The following is a 17,514-nucleotide window of genomic DNA, read 5'->3' as shown; positions in this document are numbered from 1 at the left end:
TTTAAGTGACGGTTTCAAATTTTGAACACATTGCACCCTATAATTCCGGAACCGGAAGTCGGATCCGGATGAAATTTGGGTGTTTCATTTGGAACTATGAGACCTTTTATTTGACATCAAGATTGTAAAAATCGATCACGCCATCTCTGAGAAACGTGAGGAAGTAGTTTTAAATAGGATTTTTTTCACTAATCACATTGTAATTCCGGAACCGGATGTCGGATCAAAATAAAGTTCAGAACTTTGTATGGGACAATTATAGCTTTCATTTGAATCTAAGTTTGTGAGAATCGGTACATCCGTCTCTGAGAAAAATTAGTGCATTTATATTCTTTTTTTTTGCTAATGTTATTCCGGAACCGGAAGTCGGATTGGAATAAATTCAGGAACTTTGTGTGGGGTCACAAAACCTTTCATTTGAATCTATGTTTATGGAAATCGGTTCAGTCATCTCCGAGAAAAGCGAGTGCAAAATAATTTAACCTACATCATACACACACATACACACATACAGACATACATCGACGAACTGAGTCGAATGGTATATGCCACTCGACCATCCGGGCCTCGGTTCAAGAGTCGGTTTTCACTGTGTAACTGAAAGTAGGAAAAGAGAAACTCCTGCAATGGTGACCCTTTACGACATGAAAGCATCTACTTTTTGGTTACATTTGTTTACTCGGATTCCACCGGCTGGTCCTGTCCGGAGAAAGAAAGTACGTACTATAAATTTCCTATTACTCCTCAGGCCCTCTATCACACTATAATTCATACTAGTTCTATAAAAATCTGGTTACAAATACTTGTCATTGTTGTGGAAAATATTTAGAATATTTACTATCACAATAAGCGGTTTTTAAAGTGCACGTGTAATTAAATACGTCTAGATGTGAATCTCATAGTTTCAAAATGACAATAAAATATATAAAAATCAATGAATAGCTACAAAATTATGTTAAGACATCCGAACCGAAGCAACAATCTGCTTGGTTACAAAAATGCTAAGCACGTAAGAGAAAGTGAGATGTTTATTCACCTTGTTGCAAAGTTGTGCCACTCCGATGACGCCTTCTTCGTCACAAATGGGAAAGCAGAGAATATTCCTAGGAAATGAAGCGAATAAATATCAGTTGGCACACCTGCCTCCGAACGGCAATCGTCGAAGCTTACCGCGTTTTGAACCCTGTTGACTCGTCAACACCTTTGTAGAACAGAGGATGCTGATAAGCGTTCCGTATGTTCAGCAGCTTTCCTGTCTGTGCGACGTAGCCTGCAATGCCCTTGCCACTTTCTATTCGAATTTCTTTGGACGCCTGAAAGAGGGAAAGGGAAAAATCGGATCAATTTGCTCAATCAAATACATGGGTCAAGGTCGAAGAATATCACGTTCCATCAAACGATGTTTGGTTTGAACATCAGGCACCAGCTGAGGGTACGATTGTGCGAAAATAACATCCTCTCCTGTTCTAGCAGATCTAGAGGAGCATGGTTCGACGAAGGGGTGAGGTTATATTCATGTGATGGGTGCGAAGGGCGAAAAGTTTAGCAATTTCGAACCCGATTCTGATTTCGACTGAGTATAAATAAAGCTTTATTTTCGAGCATGATTGAGCAGATAACAACTTGTTCTACCCTAGTTTTCCCAGTGCCCGGAAGCAATCCATACACCGGAAGCAGTAACCCAACAACGGTACAAACAACCAGACACGCCGCAGTTTGAAACGATTCCGTTGAAATTTTATGCGATTACGTGCCGATACAATATTGAAGAGGTTCTGACCTACATAGCTCCAATTTGAAACTATGTAGTCGTTCGTGCACATGATCGTGGTTTCTTTGAATTGAAACGGCTCGTACTGGCTACCGTCACGATTTTGTTTATTCGAGACCCGAACAGAGATGGAAACTCAAACAGTCGATTTATTTACTGGACGAACGATTGATTAGCTCGTAGAAAATCAATACCATAAACTTAATAGGACTGAGAATTCAAAACAAATTGAAATGGAACAGAATATTCGTTGTACTGAGGATGTCAAGTGATGGTAAATGACACAAAAGAAAGTACAGTACAGCTTACCTCATTCCCATCAAACACTTTTGACACCAGCTCCCCCGTATGTTTATCCAGCAGAAACAGCGAGCAACGTTCCGCGGCAGTGAGTTCTTTGGCTTCCGTCATGACGCCTTGCAGCAGTTGCCCTAGGTCGCCTGAAAAGCAAAGATAACGTTGATGGTATGCTGTTAGTAACACATTCCTACTAAATTATATACAAACATCTCGCCCAAGGTGAGGTAGACAAAGTAGAAATAATAACAATGAGTACGACCGGCCAGATATACAATGCAGTTTGTTATTCGAAGTTTACCCATTATCATTGTTGAACTTTCATGAACAGGGGAGAATTGTCGCCTAAATCACAATCAAAGTAATGCGAAAAAGGGAGATTTTAAATCCGTTTAATTGGGCGTCGTTCACAAATTACGTGACGCTTTAAGGGAAGGGAAGGGGGCTGCAAATATTGTGACATCGCACCGATGTACAATGTCTCAACATCACATATGCTAGTATTCTACATTCTGTCAAATCTATCAAATAAAGGGTGTTTTTTAAGAGCTTGCAGATTTCAAATTCAAAGAAAACACATGCCAAATTAAGAATTTTTCTTTTAAACGTAACTTAAACTCGTCTTATACTAATCATCAAGATGAAAGCCTCAAATCAGAATGGGCGTTAAACGTGATTCATTCGAAGAAAATATTTGTTATGCAGTCAATAGTAAGAGTTTTTCAAACTTTTTTCCCATAATATATGTAAATGAGCTTTTGTATTTGTAGCATTTTTGAGCATGTTCCAAAATTGCCCAGATAGTAAGTTTAACATTGTATAACTTGTCCAGCGCTTCATGTTTCTGTCAAAAAAATCCAGTTCTCCTTGAAAAAAAACTTTCACCTAAGGCCGAAACGGAATGCGGAAGATGGTTTAACTAAAGCAATGGATTATGAAAAGAATTAGGAGAAAACGATAAAATGGTCCAGTAATGTCATTCCAACTGCATGTATTTGGATAGTTGGAGTTTTGCACGTAATATGGATAAAATGCTTCGGGATTGTTGATAAGAATTCAACTTGAAATTGATCCTAAGGAAAAATTGGTGTAAAACGATTTAACGCAATTTATGCGATCATTGAAATCATCTGTAATCTAATTTGTAGGGTTTTGTACAAATCATCGCATTTTTTTCCAGGAATTTATGTAAGAATAAGATGGGGTAACCAGGATAGAGTAATTTGCGGTCAATCCGTTCATTGGAGCTATTGATATATCAGGAATACCTTTTTGTTAAAAGCATTAATTTTCCAAGAGTTTTACGGTCAGTTTTCGAAAAAAAAACGAAGAAAACAATAAACCGAAAGTCCACAATTTAGATTTCAAAACGATTCCAAATATCGATGTTTGACATTTACTTGTCGAACACCTTTCACAAATATCGATATCGGGTACATAGTACTTCGATACAAGAGATTCAACTAAACAAAACATTCAATGTTGTATACATACAATTCTATAAGGAGTCTCAAGTATTTAAATTCGCTAAAGACAACGATGAATTTAATCGAAAAACTATGTCACCGTAAGGAGATTGTACCAAAAAAAGAAAAATGGAAGGAAATCTTTCCCGGTATAATGGATGGCATAATAACCCATGCGTTTACAGAAAGCTACAACCTTTTTATGAGATTCGGTCAATACACAAGGCTCCCGTGTTACTCTGATCTCTCTTCAATTGTCGAATACAAGGCTTCCGTGTAAATCTCTGGTTATTTACGACATTTAACTGACTACATGTCAATATTGTCATAAAGCTACACAGAAAAAAATTATGAATTTTACAGGTGACAGAATTCTACAAACGATACAATTCACAACTACTTAGTTTTTCAAATGACGTAATATTCCACTGGATTATTCAATGAACAGATATGAGCACTGTGGTTCAGTCGAGTAACCGATGTGCTTGTGTTCTAATGTTTCTCGGTCCAAGTCGCGCTGCTGCTATTGATCTTTTGTTTATTATTTCATTCTATTTCAAGCCATGTAATTTTCAAATCACACAATTTTCCATGTTCTTGACTATAAATTTGTGTGAAATACGACGCTCCATTTATGTGCATCTTATAAGATTTTTTCGAACTGTGTAGTTTTTGTTGTATTTTCTGTAATTGTCGTTTTAAACATCCAATTTTGTAAAATGTGTTTTGAATTTCTACGTTTAGAGTAGCTTTCTTAAACCTACCTGTGATCCTTTGAAGTTTGTTTATATACACGATTAAAAATAGTTACTCAAAAATGAGTAAGATCTCACTCATCTACAGAAAAAGTGGAACAACTCTAATTTAGAGTAACTCCGAAGTTACTCAAATTTGAGTTCTTCCGCTGGAAACGATATTTGGGTAAAATCTACTCATTTACTGAGTAATACTTTATTTGTATATGTACCAAAAATAGAGTAACTATCACTCAAATTTTGAGTGAAATTTTATTTCACATATACCAAATTTGCAAAAAAAATTGCTCCTTTTCTGAGTTTATTGTATTAAAATATTAAGTAATTGAACTGAATACTATATCAAGTGGTGGTTGCTTGGAGTAGTGTGTCAATCGCAAATTAACATCCATGTCAGTTATGCTCAGGCACCAATCATACACTCATTCCTCATAAATGACATTTGAGCATATTCGGTTCCATTCTAAAGCACAACACGGAGTTTATCATTCCGGTTTTTGCAGACACAACACCGTTTGTGTTGAGCGACTCACCCTCGAAATACGCGATCTCACTAACAAAATATACAACCTGTTGCTACAAATGGTTATTACAACTTTTAGACTGATCTTGCGAATAGTAACGTTAAACTCAAATTTAGAGTAGGAGTTACTCAATATCATTGATGATAACTACTCAATTTTTGACGTTTCCATGTATCATTTGAAAATGAGTAACTAGTACTCAAACTCTGAGTAACTTTTTCTGAGCGTGTATGGACCATAGTTGCAAATTGTCAGTCATGTCAAATGACCTTGACAGACTGACTAAAATCATCGTCAACTGTAATCGGTACGGTCAAAGCGTCTGTCAAATGAGATACTCGATAGCTATATGACCAAGTAGAAGTATACTCAGTCAAAGACAGACGAATTTTTTGTTTGCTCTCTCATTCTCCTATTCCCTGTTGAAGCAGAAAAATTCCATGAGAGTACTAACATAAACATAAATTGATAAAGTTCATTGTTCTTTGCAAAAAGTCATCGGACTTCGGAGTTTCTTGGTGTAAATGAATTTAATGCAATGTTAATGCTGCTTGATTAATATTTAGTCACGTCGTAATCAAGCAGTGACAGGAGAAATGAAGATAATATCAATCGCATCGGTAGTCAATGAGCGTCCTGGTGAGTGTAATATCAAGAGAATTTAAGTTATGACAGATCGGCTCTCAGGCACTCAATATATGATGATTGGTAGAGCCTGGTTGGCAGCAGTCCAGTGATATGAGCTTTCCAATCTTCGTCGTGCAAAGCTGCTAGTTGATAGTGACATTCAGCAGCTCTGATATGGACTGCGTTCCTCAAGCAGTGGATGACTGGCACTTAAGTGGGTTCACTATATGAGCTGGGAAAATACCTGTTCTGCAACATTGTATTAAAAAATCTTTTCGTACTATCATGTTGCACTCTACAGATAGTCATTTCTCGTTGCTAGAGGAGTAGCGGATCTCCTTTCCAATAACTGAGCTATTCTCTTCACGTCGTGTTTTGTGCACTCTTAATATGTCGCTCATAGAACTCATCTTTCACGACATCAGGTTCATCGTTTGATGGTAAGTTTATTATGCTATGGCTACCCTTAACGCTTAAGATTAGTGTTAATTCTTAAAATAGATGAGATGGTTTCTATTGCTTCCCCATACACTTAATTAGCCCGATTTGGCTAACGTAGACTTTGTATCAAGTAAAATCTAGACATGATTTATTAACAACATATTTTAATTTAATTGTCAATTTAGCTATGATTCGATCTAAAATGATTTTAGATTGAGCTTAATCTGAATTTTAGAATTGCGTTCAGTCCTGGACATTGCTGAAATAAATTAGTCTCTTATAACGAATGTCATTTTAGATGGTCTCTACAATTTCATCGAAATAATACAATTGCCTCAATGGAGGGGTAGGGTCTAAATGAAGAAAAAAACATAATTTTTGCAATCTTTCAACAAAATAAATTCAATCGTTCTGCATAATACAAAGCATCATTCGAACATCATTTGTAATTTGTTCGTGTATAAATATTGAGAAATGAGTCGATGAAGAGGTATTTTTGAGAACGCTTCTTAAAAATCATGATTTACGGTACCCACTGTATGTCAGCTCAGACGAAATCAACAAATCAAAGCAGCATAGATGGAGTAGAGTTTTTCTAGACCCCATCATTTTCTGTTTGATTTTTTAAACATATTTTTAATTTTTGGTAGGTGTATAAAGTCAAAAATACGATTTTTCGCGAAAAAATCCGTTATTTTGCAGCAGTAAAACCTTCCCAAAGTAATAATCAAAGAAAAGGAAAACGTTGGCGTCTGGTATTGTACACGTAGAAAATGTGTGCAAAATTTGGTGCAGTTATAAAATAAAAACTAAGAAAACATTTTATTAGTCTAGCGAGCTCGTAGCTTCTTACATTTTCAAAAAAATCATATTTCTTCTTCTGTATTTTGTAATAATGAAACATTTCAAGAATGTTTTGACAAGTTTTTAAGTCAATCGAAGCAGAATCCTTTGGCCTGTGCGCCGAGTTCTTATTTCTTCACAGTATGAGATAAGCAAAGATAAATGCTCATAACTTGCTGAGTTTTGTTCCGATAGGCTTGAAAGACTTCATATACCATCGAATATGGTTGTGTGTTTGTGTATGTATACATGTGTGTGCATATCCAAAACATATACACCTGATTTTTTCGGAGATGGCTGAACCGATTTTTACAAATTTAGATTCATATGAAAGGTCTTACCGTCTAACGTCATTGAATAATATCCGGATCCGACTTTCGGTTCCGGAATTACAAGATGATATGTTATGCGCAAAAAATTGATTTTCGGGGATTCTAAGATTCTGGCTGAACCTATTTTCACAAACTTAGATTCAAATGAAAAGCCTTGAAATCCCAGAGAACTTTATTAAATTCTATATTGATACAAGTTTCGGTTCCGCAATTACAGGGTGATAAATAAAAAGATCAAGTTCACGAGTATTTTCGTATATATTGCGACGTAAAAACGAATAAGGTCCTTTGAACTAGCCATATAATTCTTATATTGGGCGTGTTTCGTTAGTTGATGACCAAAAAAGGTGATCTCTGATGTATTGATTCTCAGTTCCGGAATGCTGCTCTCATGCTGCTACTAAAGCATAAGGCGATAGCATTCAGCCGAAGCCATTATATTGATCAAATGTCTTCATAGATACACGGGGAGGCATGAGATAGGAACTTGTGAGCACTAAGCTTATATAACTTTTCGACATCCCCGTAACGGAAATCACTTCATTTTCTCAGAGATGCCAGAACCGATTTTTGTATACTTTGGATCAAATTACGATCTCATAAATTTCTGTTCGATTTCATTCGGATCTAACTTCCGGTTTCGGAATGACAAATTCGACGAAATGACCCAATCCGTAAAATTTCTCATTCGGCGAAATGGCCCGCTTCCCATCATAAACCTGTTTTAATCCACCTAGTGGTGTAATGATGCCTTTCTCATATCTCACATATTCTCATACATAAATATGTGGTATTCTTCAAAATAATTTCCTTTGATTCAGAGTGATACAGATACAGATTTGATACAGAGTGAAAGATTACTTAGGTCGGTTAAGCCATCTCTGAGGAAACGAAAAAAGGTATTTCCGAAACCGGAATCTGGGAACCGGTATAAGCGAAGTTGATTCGAGAAAAGCGACTGAGATCCATTTTGGAGGCTACAATCTTCGGTCGTTCATCAAAAACCCAAGAACAAGGAAATACTACTACTGACAATGACTACCGATTGGAATAGTTTTGAGGCAAGTTAAAAAATTATGTTACTTTTTATTTCCGATGCTTCCGGAATCAGAAAACGAGAACCAGTATAGCCGAAATCGAGTTGTTTGGTTGTCTTCTGACAATGGCTACCGATTGGGATAGTTTCGAGGCAAGTTAGGAAAATTTTTTACGTGTTTTGTTTCGCCGCTTCAAGTGACGGTATCCAATTTTTAACACACTTCACCCTATAATTCCGGAACCGGAAGTCGGATCCGGATGAAATTCGGAAGTTTTGTATGAGACCATGAGACCTTTCATTTGGATCTAAGTTTGTTAAAATCGGTCACGCTATCTCTGAGAAAAGTGCGGAAGGAATTTGAAATAAATTTTTTTCACTAATCACACTGTAACTTCGGAACCGGAAGTCGGAATTAAATTCAGGAATTTTGTATAGGACAATTATACCTTTCATTTTAATTTAAGTTTACGAAAATCGGTTCAGCCATCTCCGAGAAAAGTAAGTGCAAAAAATGTTACATACACACACACACACACACACACACACACACACACACACACACACACACACACACACACACACACACACACAAAGACATTTTGCGTATTCGACGAACTGAGTCGAGTGGTATATGACACTCGGCCCTCCGGGCCTCGATTCAAAAGTCGGTTTTCACAGTGATTGCATAACCTTTCTATATGAGAAAGGCAAAATCCGATATTTTTAAAACTAGATCACTTCTTTGATGAATTTCTGTGTATATTGGTATACTCATTTTCAGAAAAAGATTCCAAAAAAGACCCAACTATTTATAAGTAGTTGAGTATTTAAGATTTCAGATAATTAAGGGAACGTTCCACCTGAGTCAATTTGTTCTGATTCTTGATACACATTTTTTTTACTTTAAAAGTTAACCATTATAACTTGGAATATTATTATATATTTATCATTTGGTTGGACACAAATTTAACTAATTTGTTCAGATGTGTGACGTGCTACGTTCAGACGTAAATTCATGTAGTATGGAACATACATACATACGATTCTGCACGAAAATTCATGTGTCCTTGAAAGTTGATTCAATTGAATGATAAAATAGGACCATTATGCCGAAGTGCAATATGAAGTTGTTTACACCTGTCAACATCGGCTTCTGCACTTAGAGCTCGAGAATCAATCAACGATACTCGGGATAGTCAGAATTGATTTTTTATGGGTGAATGGATTATTTTTGGTTAACGATCGGTCAAGTGGCGAGCAGCTGTCCACCGATAGCTATCGATAACTGTGCGAACTTTGTTGTGGTCACAGAAGGAAGCATATAGTAATTTCACAAACTGAGCTGTAAAAAAGGTATAATTTATTGTTATTGCCTCGAATAATCGTAAAACTAAATCTAAATTTATCACTTCTATTTAAATATGATAGAAACCTATTGCCTGTCTGATCCAAAAAGTATAGCGTCCTAGTCCGCACCGAACGTGGCAAGTCAAGATAAATTTTGGAAGTCTGGCTTTTTGCGATTAAACGTGGTTGCGACAAATTTACGAGTTCGCTGGCACGGCTTATACTCGCAGGCAAAAGGAATGAGAAGCGTTGGAGTGCGCATGGAAGGAGTCCGTAACCGAATAGATGAATTGGAAATGAGCAAATCGTTTATCAGTCATCTTCCTTGGCAAATAGAAAATTGCTTATACCGGCTAGTTGACTGTCAGTTCATTTTGGTACACTGTAATGCGATTATTGAGTTAGTGGGATAAATTAGTTGTGCTATTTTCGACTCAAAATGGTTTCTTTGTAGTCTGTTGTGTCAGGATCATAAGATAGATAAGTAGAATTACAGGTAGTATATATTTATCAATCTTTTATAAACACCGCATATCCAGTATTGCAAATAATATATCGATTGAAATACAAGGCGAAACTTATAATTATTTATATATATTGTTGTTTTTTTGTCCTTAATAGGATTGCAAAATATGACAACGTCAATTCAAAAGAGCTCTACCGGGTTAGCGTTATCGACCGTTACCGATTTCTTTTACGGTGGTTTAAAAAAGTTGTCATTTACCTTAAATTCGAACTGCATGCTATTACGGTACCGTAGATCTAATTGTGTAGTACTTGTGATTCAGTCTCAATTGCTAGCGCTGTGCATCACAGAGCTCATCACGGCCGACCGGGTAGAGACAATTAGTGATCGGGATAAGCAATCACACGCAGCTTATGCCGGTACCATCATCCCTAACGAATGTGTTCGCGACAGTTTCTTTCATTACGATAAGGAAAGAACACGAGGTACACAAGTAATCACAGCCCGTCGTTACAATAACCGTCTCCTCGGGCGGGCAAACTGACGTCAAAAAACGAGTGCATCTAGTAAATACGACCGTGCAATGAACGTGCGACCGATAGAAGGCAGCGACTACGTACTTTCTATTAAATTGCTAGAGAGAACTCGGCGCAGTGGGACGTTTCATTCGCTGGAATTTGCATGGCGTCACGATAAACAGCTTTTGATAATGGCTTTGTGGCATGATCAATATTGTTCTTGCCGCTAGATTAGAGAATGAACAGTGGCCCATTTTAGTGCCATTAGGTTGTATGACTATATGAGGTTCCATAGAATTTTTTTTCTTGTAAATAATATTTCTTGATGAAGTGTGACTTAGAGGGTTATTGATTTTCTTGAAAGTAGTAGGTTAGGAAATTTGTAATTTTAACGAAAACGTTCGTTTTGCGATTAATTTAGAAATGTGGAAATAATATTTGTGATGAAAGCTGGAAAAAATATCCTAAATTAAATTTATTTACATTAGTTCGCTTTCTTTGAAGACTCAAACATAGAAACGATGACAATTGCGTAAGCCTTTCGAAGTCGATTGCAACACATATATTATGTATAACGAAATCGGTTGACCGATCGCGTTATAGTCCCGTACGTCTTAGTCTCTGTCGTTGTTGCCAGAAGAGATATTATGAGATTGTTTTGCATTCTTAATATTTTTGTTGTTGTGATGGATGTTTAAGTCGTTATTAGCTCTGTTTACGGTATAGTCGATAGTGAATAGTGTCCAGTGGCATTTTTTTGGGAGACCATCGATTTATATGGGTACTGTTTATCCTGACCGAAGACATCATCAGAAGGAATAGGCTGATTTTTTTTCATAACTCATTTACTGTACTCGGAAAAAGTACAAACTTTCTTTTGTGTATAACTGTTTTAGCATGGACAAAAATTTATAAAACAGTAGGGAATCGCCAAATGGGCCGTATGCCTTAGGGTTCAAAGAGACCCGGAAAATTCAGCGGTGAGCTGATTCCGAAAGAAATGCAAAGATATACAACCCTGTGAACGCAAGAAAAGCAAGGGTTTACTTAAAGCGCAATCCAAATCTTTCGATTCGGGACGTAGCAGAAAAGGTAAATTCCTACGGTTCATCCAGCAGACAAGGAAGCGACTCAGTTCGCTTTCACACGTTCGGGACGGAAGAAACCAAGTACAGTATTGTGTAATGAATAATAGAACGACCTCGAAATGAGTGAACCAAACAAACAAAAGCTACCGCCACTACTAAATAATACAATTATTGTTGACTTCAGGCAGTGCAAAATTCGACCTTCGATACGAGAACTTGAAGCTTTGCTTAAGCAGCAAATGCATCTTGACATTAAACGTGTGCACTTACGTCCATGCAATAAGACAAATAATGTTGTTTACATTCAGTTTTATAAAGAGTTGGATGCAATGGATGTCCCTGGTTAGCGGTTCAATGCATAGGACGCTGGTCTTACAAGCCAGTTGTCGTATGTTCGAGCCCCGACCTGGAAGGATTCTTAGTGTCAGTAGGATCCATAGTGCTAGCCATGCAATGATTCTGTACACTAAGAATCGGCTGCGAAGTCTGTTGAAACAGAAAGGCCAAATTCCACCAAAGGAATGTAATGCCAAGACTTTGCTTTGCTTGAATGCAATTCAATTCGCAAAAGACAATAATAACGTGCACTATGTGGAGCACGAAAACATTAAGTACGACATTCCAGTATATATGCAAGATAGTGCTATAGAAGTGCGTGTGCATGATCTTCCCTCAAGCGTCATCGATCCTTCTATTCGCAAAACTATGTCCCAATACGGAGAGATTCTCTCTATCGAAAAAGAAAAGTGGAAGAATTTTTTCCCCGGTATTCTAAATGGCGTACATTTGTTACGCATGCGCTTGAGGAGACCTATACCTTCTTATGTGACATTCGGTCAGGATACAAGAATCCCGTGCAAATCACTTGTTCCCTATGACAATCAGATGGCCACATGTCAATATTGCCAAAAAGCTGTTCACTACGGTAAGCCATGTGATAAACTGCACAAGGAGACAACTACACCAGAGGACAATAGTGCTTCCTTCATACCAACCCCAAGCATCTTCCCAACATATCGGTCAGTATTTAACGAATAAATGCGTCCATATTGGCTTCCAGTGTGTCAATCGTTGCTGGTTCATCCTTGTAGACATGAGCCCACATGGCCCTACAAGAAATAGTCCAAAGGCGTTAAATCTCATTATAGAGGCGGCCAATTAACGGGCCCAAAACGTTAGATAAACTGTTCACCGAATGCGGCTCTCAATTTGATCAATGTTTCGCGTGCCGTTTGGGATGCGGCACCGTTTTTTTGAAACCACATGTCAGGCATGTCCAATTCTTACATTTCGGTCAAAAAAAATTTGTTTGATCACACGGCAGCGCTCGCCACTCACAGTAATGTTCCGCCCATCGTTGCCTTTGAAGAAGTACGGCCCGATGATGCCACCGGCCCATAATCCACATCAAACAGTGACTCTTTTGAGATTCATTGGTAGCTATTGCAATGCTTCTGGCTGGTCTTCACTCCAGATGCGGTAATCTGGACCAGCAATCAACCATAAATGAGCTTTGGCACTGAAGACAATTTCTCGATAAAAAAGTGGATCTCCTCCAACTCTACCAGCACCCATTCACCAAATGTTAGACGTTGTAAGTCGATTCATAATTATAGACCAAACTAAACAAGTAAAAATTTCGAATATCTACAGACAGGGTTGCAAAGGTCTGTAAATCCGAAAAAATGTCTGCGGGCTTTTGTTTCTCTATAAAGTATGAAATACAAAAATGAGTTTGGCGAGCAAAAAAAACGGTGTGGCAATTACAAAAGTCTGTAAATTTTGATGAAAGTCTGCGAAAAACCTTGATTTTCAAAAGTCTGAAACAAAAAATGTCTGCAGCACTATACAAGAAATCTGCAAATTTGCAGATAAATCTGCAGACCTGGCATCTCTGTTTGATAAGACACGATTCACGGGTGATCTGTCAAAAACAGTGTTGCCAAAAAGATACCAGCAAAACAATCACCATTTATTAATGACCTGACATTTTAATGTCTGTAACGTAGATAAAAATAATTTTATTCATTGCTGAAATATTGTTTTCTATTACTTTTAGCGTATTTGCCCTATGCCTATGTCTAGCCCGGATTAGCGGTTCAATGCATAGGCCGGTAGTCTTACAAGCCAGTTGTCATATGTTCGAACCCCGACCTGGAAGGATTCTTAGGCTGTGAACCATTTCACGGTTAATTTTAACTTTTGGTTAAAATCTGACACTTGAGTGGTTATTTGGTGTCGAGTAGTTAAATTTGACTAAAACTGTGGCCCATTTCAAAATTTGACGGACGGAAAGTTATTTGGGTTTATTTTCCACTGGAAATAATTTCAACTAAAGAACTAGTATTAGAATTTTCATTGCGAGATTTTTTTCAGTGTTGGAAAATAACTATCGATCTGTCAAAAATAACCATGCTCTCGAGCAGGGTTATTTTTGACAACATCAAATTAACCACTCGAGTGTCAGATTTTAACCAAAAGTTAAAATTAACCGCGAAATGGTTCACAGCCTTAGTGTCAATAGGATCGTAGTACTAGCCATGCAATGATTCTGTCCGCTATGAATCGGCTGCGAAGTCTGATGAAATAGAACGGTCAAATTCTACGGAAGGAACGTAATACCGGGACTTTGCTTTGCTACTCGTCTTCAATTTTTTCAATTAAGAGATATCGGGGCAAAACCGGATACTTTGATTAAAAAAACACCCATTACAACTGAGGTTTTACCCAAGTTATCGGTAAACAATGGTGTGCTGCAAACATGCATTAGTTTTCATACCTAGTCGTGATGAAGTGACCAATACCAATTTTCAGAAATCACGAGGCTAATTTAAAAAAAAAACAGTAACAAACGAACACGTTTCGACATGAACACGATTGACGCCAAACTGAATTGACTCAACTTCACCCAACTAACTGACGTCTGTCTGTCACACGAAAGCGCGTTTACAAATGGATCAAAATAATTGCTGATTTATAAGATATTTGAGCTGCCCGGTTTAGTCTCGTGTCCAGTTTAGCACTAAATTTGTAAATTATTAAAAATCTTATGAAAATTTGATAATTATGAATCATTACTGTATTGATGTAACGTTTATCGACTTTAATCTGCCACGTAATATGAGCAAAAATTTGGTTCACAGCCTAATTATTTTTAATTACAAGAAAAATATTAGAATTTAAAATAATTGTATATTTTGGGTTATTGTAAATTTTTGTTGAAGAAAAGACGTGGTTTTGTGACTGCTCAAGAGTAAGTTTGAAAAAAACTAATTACAATGAGCTTTTCCCTGTTTCCAAATAAATATATCAAGATTTTTTCGGCTTTCGAATTGCCTGTGGATATGAACATAGATCCGAAACTGAAGAGATGGGTGGGTTTTCGTTTGTGTCAAACAAAATCACTCTCTTTTCTCCGAGATGACCGATTTCCAGGAACTTTAATTCAAATGAAAGGTCTTATGATCCAATATAAAATCCTTGAATTTTATTTTGTTTCGATTATTTTTTCTGAGTCAGAAAAATTTTGTGAGCCTACGTGCGGGGTTGACATTCGGAACCTGGTGAACTGAGAAAGCTATCGATTTACCCATCACGATATACGATGTAAAAACCGTAAAAAGTTTTGGCTTTCAAGCTTCTTCAAACCAAACGAACCAACTTCGGAAATTCTTTATTCAACATCTTACAAAATTAAAAAAAATGTTGATCGAGTGAATGAATGGTTTCGGGAAAAAGCGCTTCAAAGAAATGGTTGAGCACGAGCACTGGTACAATAAGTTCGTCTTTGAAACTTTGCAATATCCACTAACCCCCTTAATTATCTAATCATACATTAAATTTAATGAAAAAAATGCAACAACCGAAGCAAACAGAGCAAGTGTTTAACTTGGATATTAAATGAAACTAGATGAAACGTCCACCTGAGTGCTGTTTTTTATGAAGCATACACTGAAAGAAATCTGTTATTGTTATCATAGATAAATAATCATGGAAGCAACCCTTTCGTCTTGTCATGAAATCATGACATTTTTTCATCGTGTCAGACGAGTTCTAGTTTTTATCAAGCTATGAAAAAAGACGCACCAGCGCATTCATGCATGAAAGCAACGGTGAAATTGAATGATTTGTGGTTCACAATCCTCCGTATTCTCCAGACTTGGCCCCCAGCGACTATTATCTATTTCCAAACAAGAAAATGTTTCTCCAGGGAAAGAAATTTTCGTCGTATGCTGAGGTCATTGCAGAAACGGAAGCCTATTTTGAAGGCCTTGACAAAGCTGGAGGCATAAAAATGCTGGAGGACCTATGAGTAAAGTGTATCGATGGAGGTTATACTGAAGAATAAAAACGTTTTAACGGTAAAAAATCTACTTTTTCATTGTTAGGACCGGGACTGCTAATTCCATGTAGTAAAGTATGTTTTCCATAATTACAACTGAAGGTTTTTTTTTATGTTTCAATTATAGAGGCTTTAACTTTAAGGTCATTCGCCTCTTCGGAACAGAAAAGTTTTTTATTGTTGTTAGAATAACATTTCGGTAGCTATCAAAAGCAAAGCCTTGGTATTACATTCCTCCTGTAGTGGAATTTGACCTTCTGTTTCAACAGACTTCGCAGCCGATTCAATTTGTACAGGACAATTGCATGGCTGGTGCTACGATTCTACTGACACTATGAACCCTTCCAGGTCGGGACTCGAACATACGACAACTGGTTTATAAGACCAGTGACCAGTCAATGCATAAACAGCCAACTCGGGACTTCGATAGCTATCAAAAACCGTAAAACATGTTCGAGTATGTAAAAAGATCATCATCTAACACAAGACATAAAAATTTCTTCGCCTAACTACTCAGTTTAATTATCACAGAATATATTATGAAATATGTTTGACTGCTGACGTTAGACTGGATTCTCAAATATCTGTGCAAAACAGTAAGAAAGCATATCCGGAATAGTAAGCAACAAACTGTTTAGAGAACACACTGTGTTTGTGTCGTTGTTCAAAATCACAATATTTTAATGCTTTAAGGGTTGAAGCCAGTAGGTCGCGTAAAACCACGTGGCTCGCAGTGCGTATTACATTTCTCTCCATGCTCTCTCGCAAATGTGCAAAATGACTCTCGATGTAGCCGGGTGGCCAAGAAAGTTTTGATATTTTCGGTTACAAGTTTGAATAAAATGTGTTTGTATCCAATAAAGCGACCGCTTGTTTGGTAGCCTTGATTAGCCAATTTTATTTTTCTCTCATGTTTCGTTACGTTACCAGGAAACTGGAATGCGCTTGCATAGAAATCGACTTATCTTCACAAAAATAACATTCACTTAATTTTTATCGCGACAACATATATGTTTTTATGCACTAATCGCATCTAAATAAAATTATCTAGACATTGTCAGGATAAATTTTTGATCCATGCTTTTGAAGACAAGATATTCAATGAACAAAGTTGTCGTTTTCAGCTATGAAATTCTTCCTTCAGAAAAAAGACTTTCCCGACCCGTAAAGCCAATGAATCATTCTGAAATTTTCGCAAAATAATCTAAACTAATTTTCTAAGAGATTGTCAGTTGGGTTTTTGATATTCGACACCGTTTCTGAGAAAATCAGATTTGAAGCGTGAAAATAGTCCTTTAAATCGCCTTAAAACACACTGGCCTCAGCCCTTAATACTTTTATACTGAAAATGATTCAACATATATAAATTTAAATTAAACTTTTGAAGAGGCTTTGCAATTTGTTATTTCTAGACAAGACCTCTTAATGTACACTGCAAGGAAGACCATGATAACATCAATGCCCCTGAAGTTATATCCACACATATAATATGCGTTACGCTTCGATTTTAGCCAAAAACGATTAGATAGTTCATAATCCGTGAACTAACTAATCACGGTGTATAATCATAACATGAAAATACACTCTTCTTCTGAAATCATGACTCATTTTGCTAATTTGCAGAATCGGAATTCTGTCCGTGTAGAAAAATGTGACAA

The 17,514-nt window shown here is 36.9% G+C and overlaps 1 protein-coding gene across 9 annotated transcripts in view; it reads right to left on the bottom strand.

The window, feature by feature from the left end:
- LOC131427574 (cGMP-dependent 3',5'-cyclic phosphodiesterase-like) overlaps positions 1-17,514 on the bottom strand; it is a 197,472-nt gene that overhangs the window by 31,275 nt on the left and 148,683 nt on the right. For all 9 annotated transcript variants that reach the window (XR_009229287.1, XM_058590892.1, XM_058590894.1 and 6 more), the window contains exons 7-9: positions 2,081-2,211; positions 1,171-1,313; positions 1,037-1,103 (exon numbers count right to left, since the gene is read on the bottom strand). Coding sequence is in view for 8 of the 9 variants with exons in the window: in XM_058590892.1 (XP_058446875.1) it covers positions 1,037-1,103; positions 1,171-1,313; positions 2,081-2,211 (341 nt within the window). In the remaining variant the exon portion in view is untranslated. The remainder of the gene's footprint in view (positions 1-1,036; positions 1,104-1,170; positions 1,314-2,080; positions 2,212-17,514) is intronic.

The sequence above is a fragment of the Malaya genurostris genome, chromosome 2 (genome assembly GCF_030247185.1).
Source record: "Malaya genurostris strain Urasoe2022 chromosome 2, Malgen_1.1, whole genome shotgun sequence".
In the NCBI taxonomy this organism is placed as follows: Eukaryota; Metazoa; Arthropoda; class Insecta; order Diptera; family Culicidae; genus Malaya; species Malaya genurostris.
The sequence above is the reverse complement of the archived record's forward strand: the minus strand, read 5'-3'. Positions and strand labels throughout refer to the sequence as shown.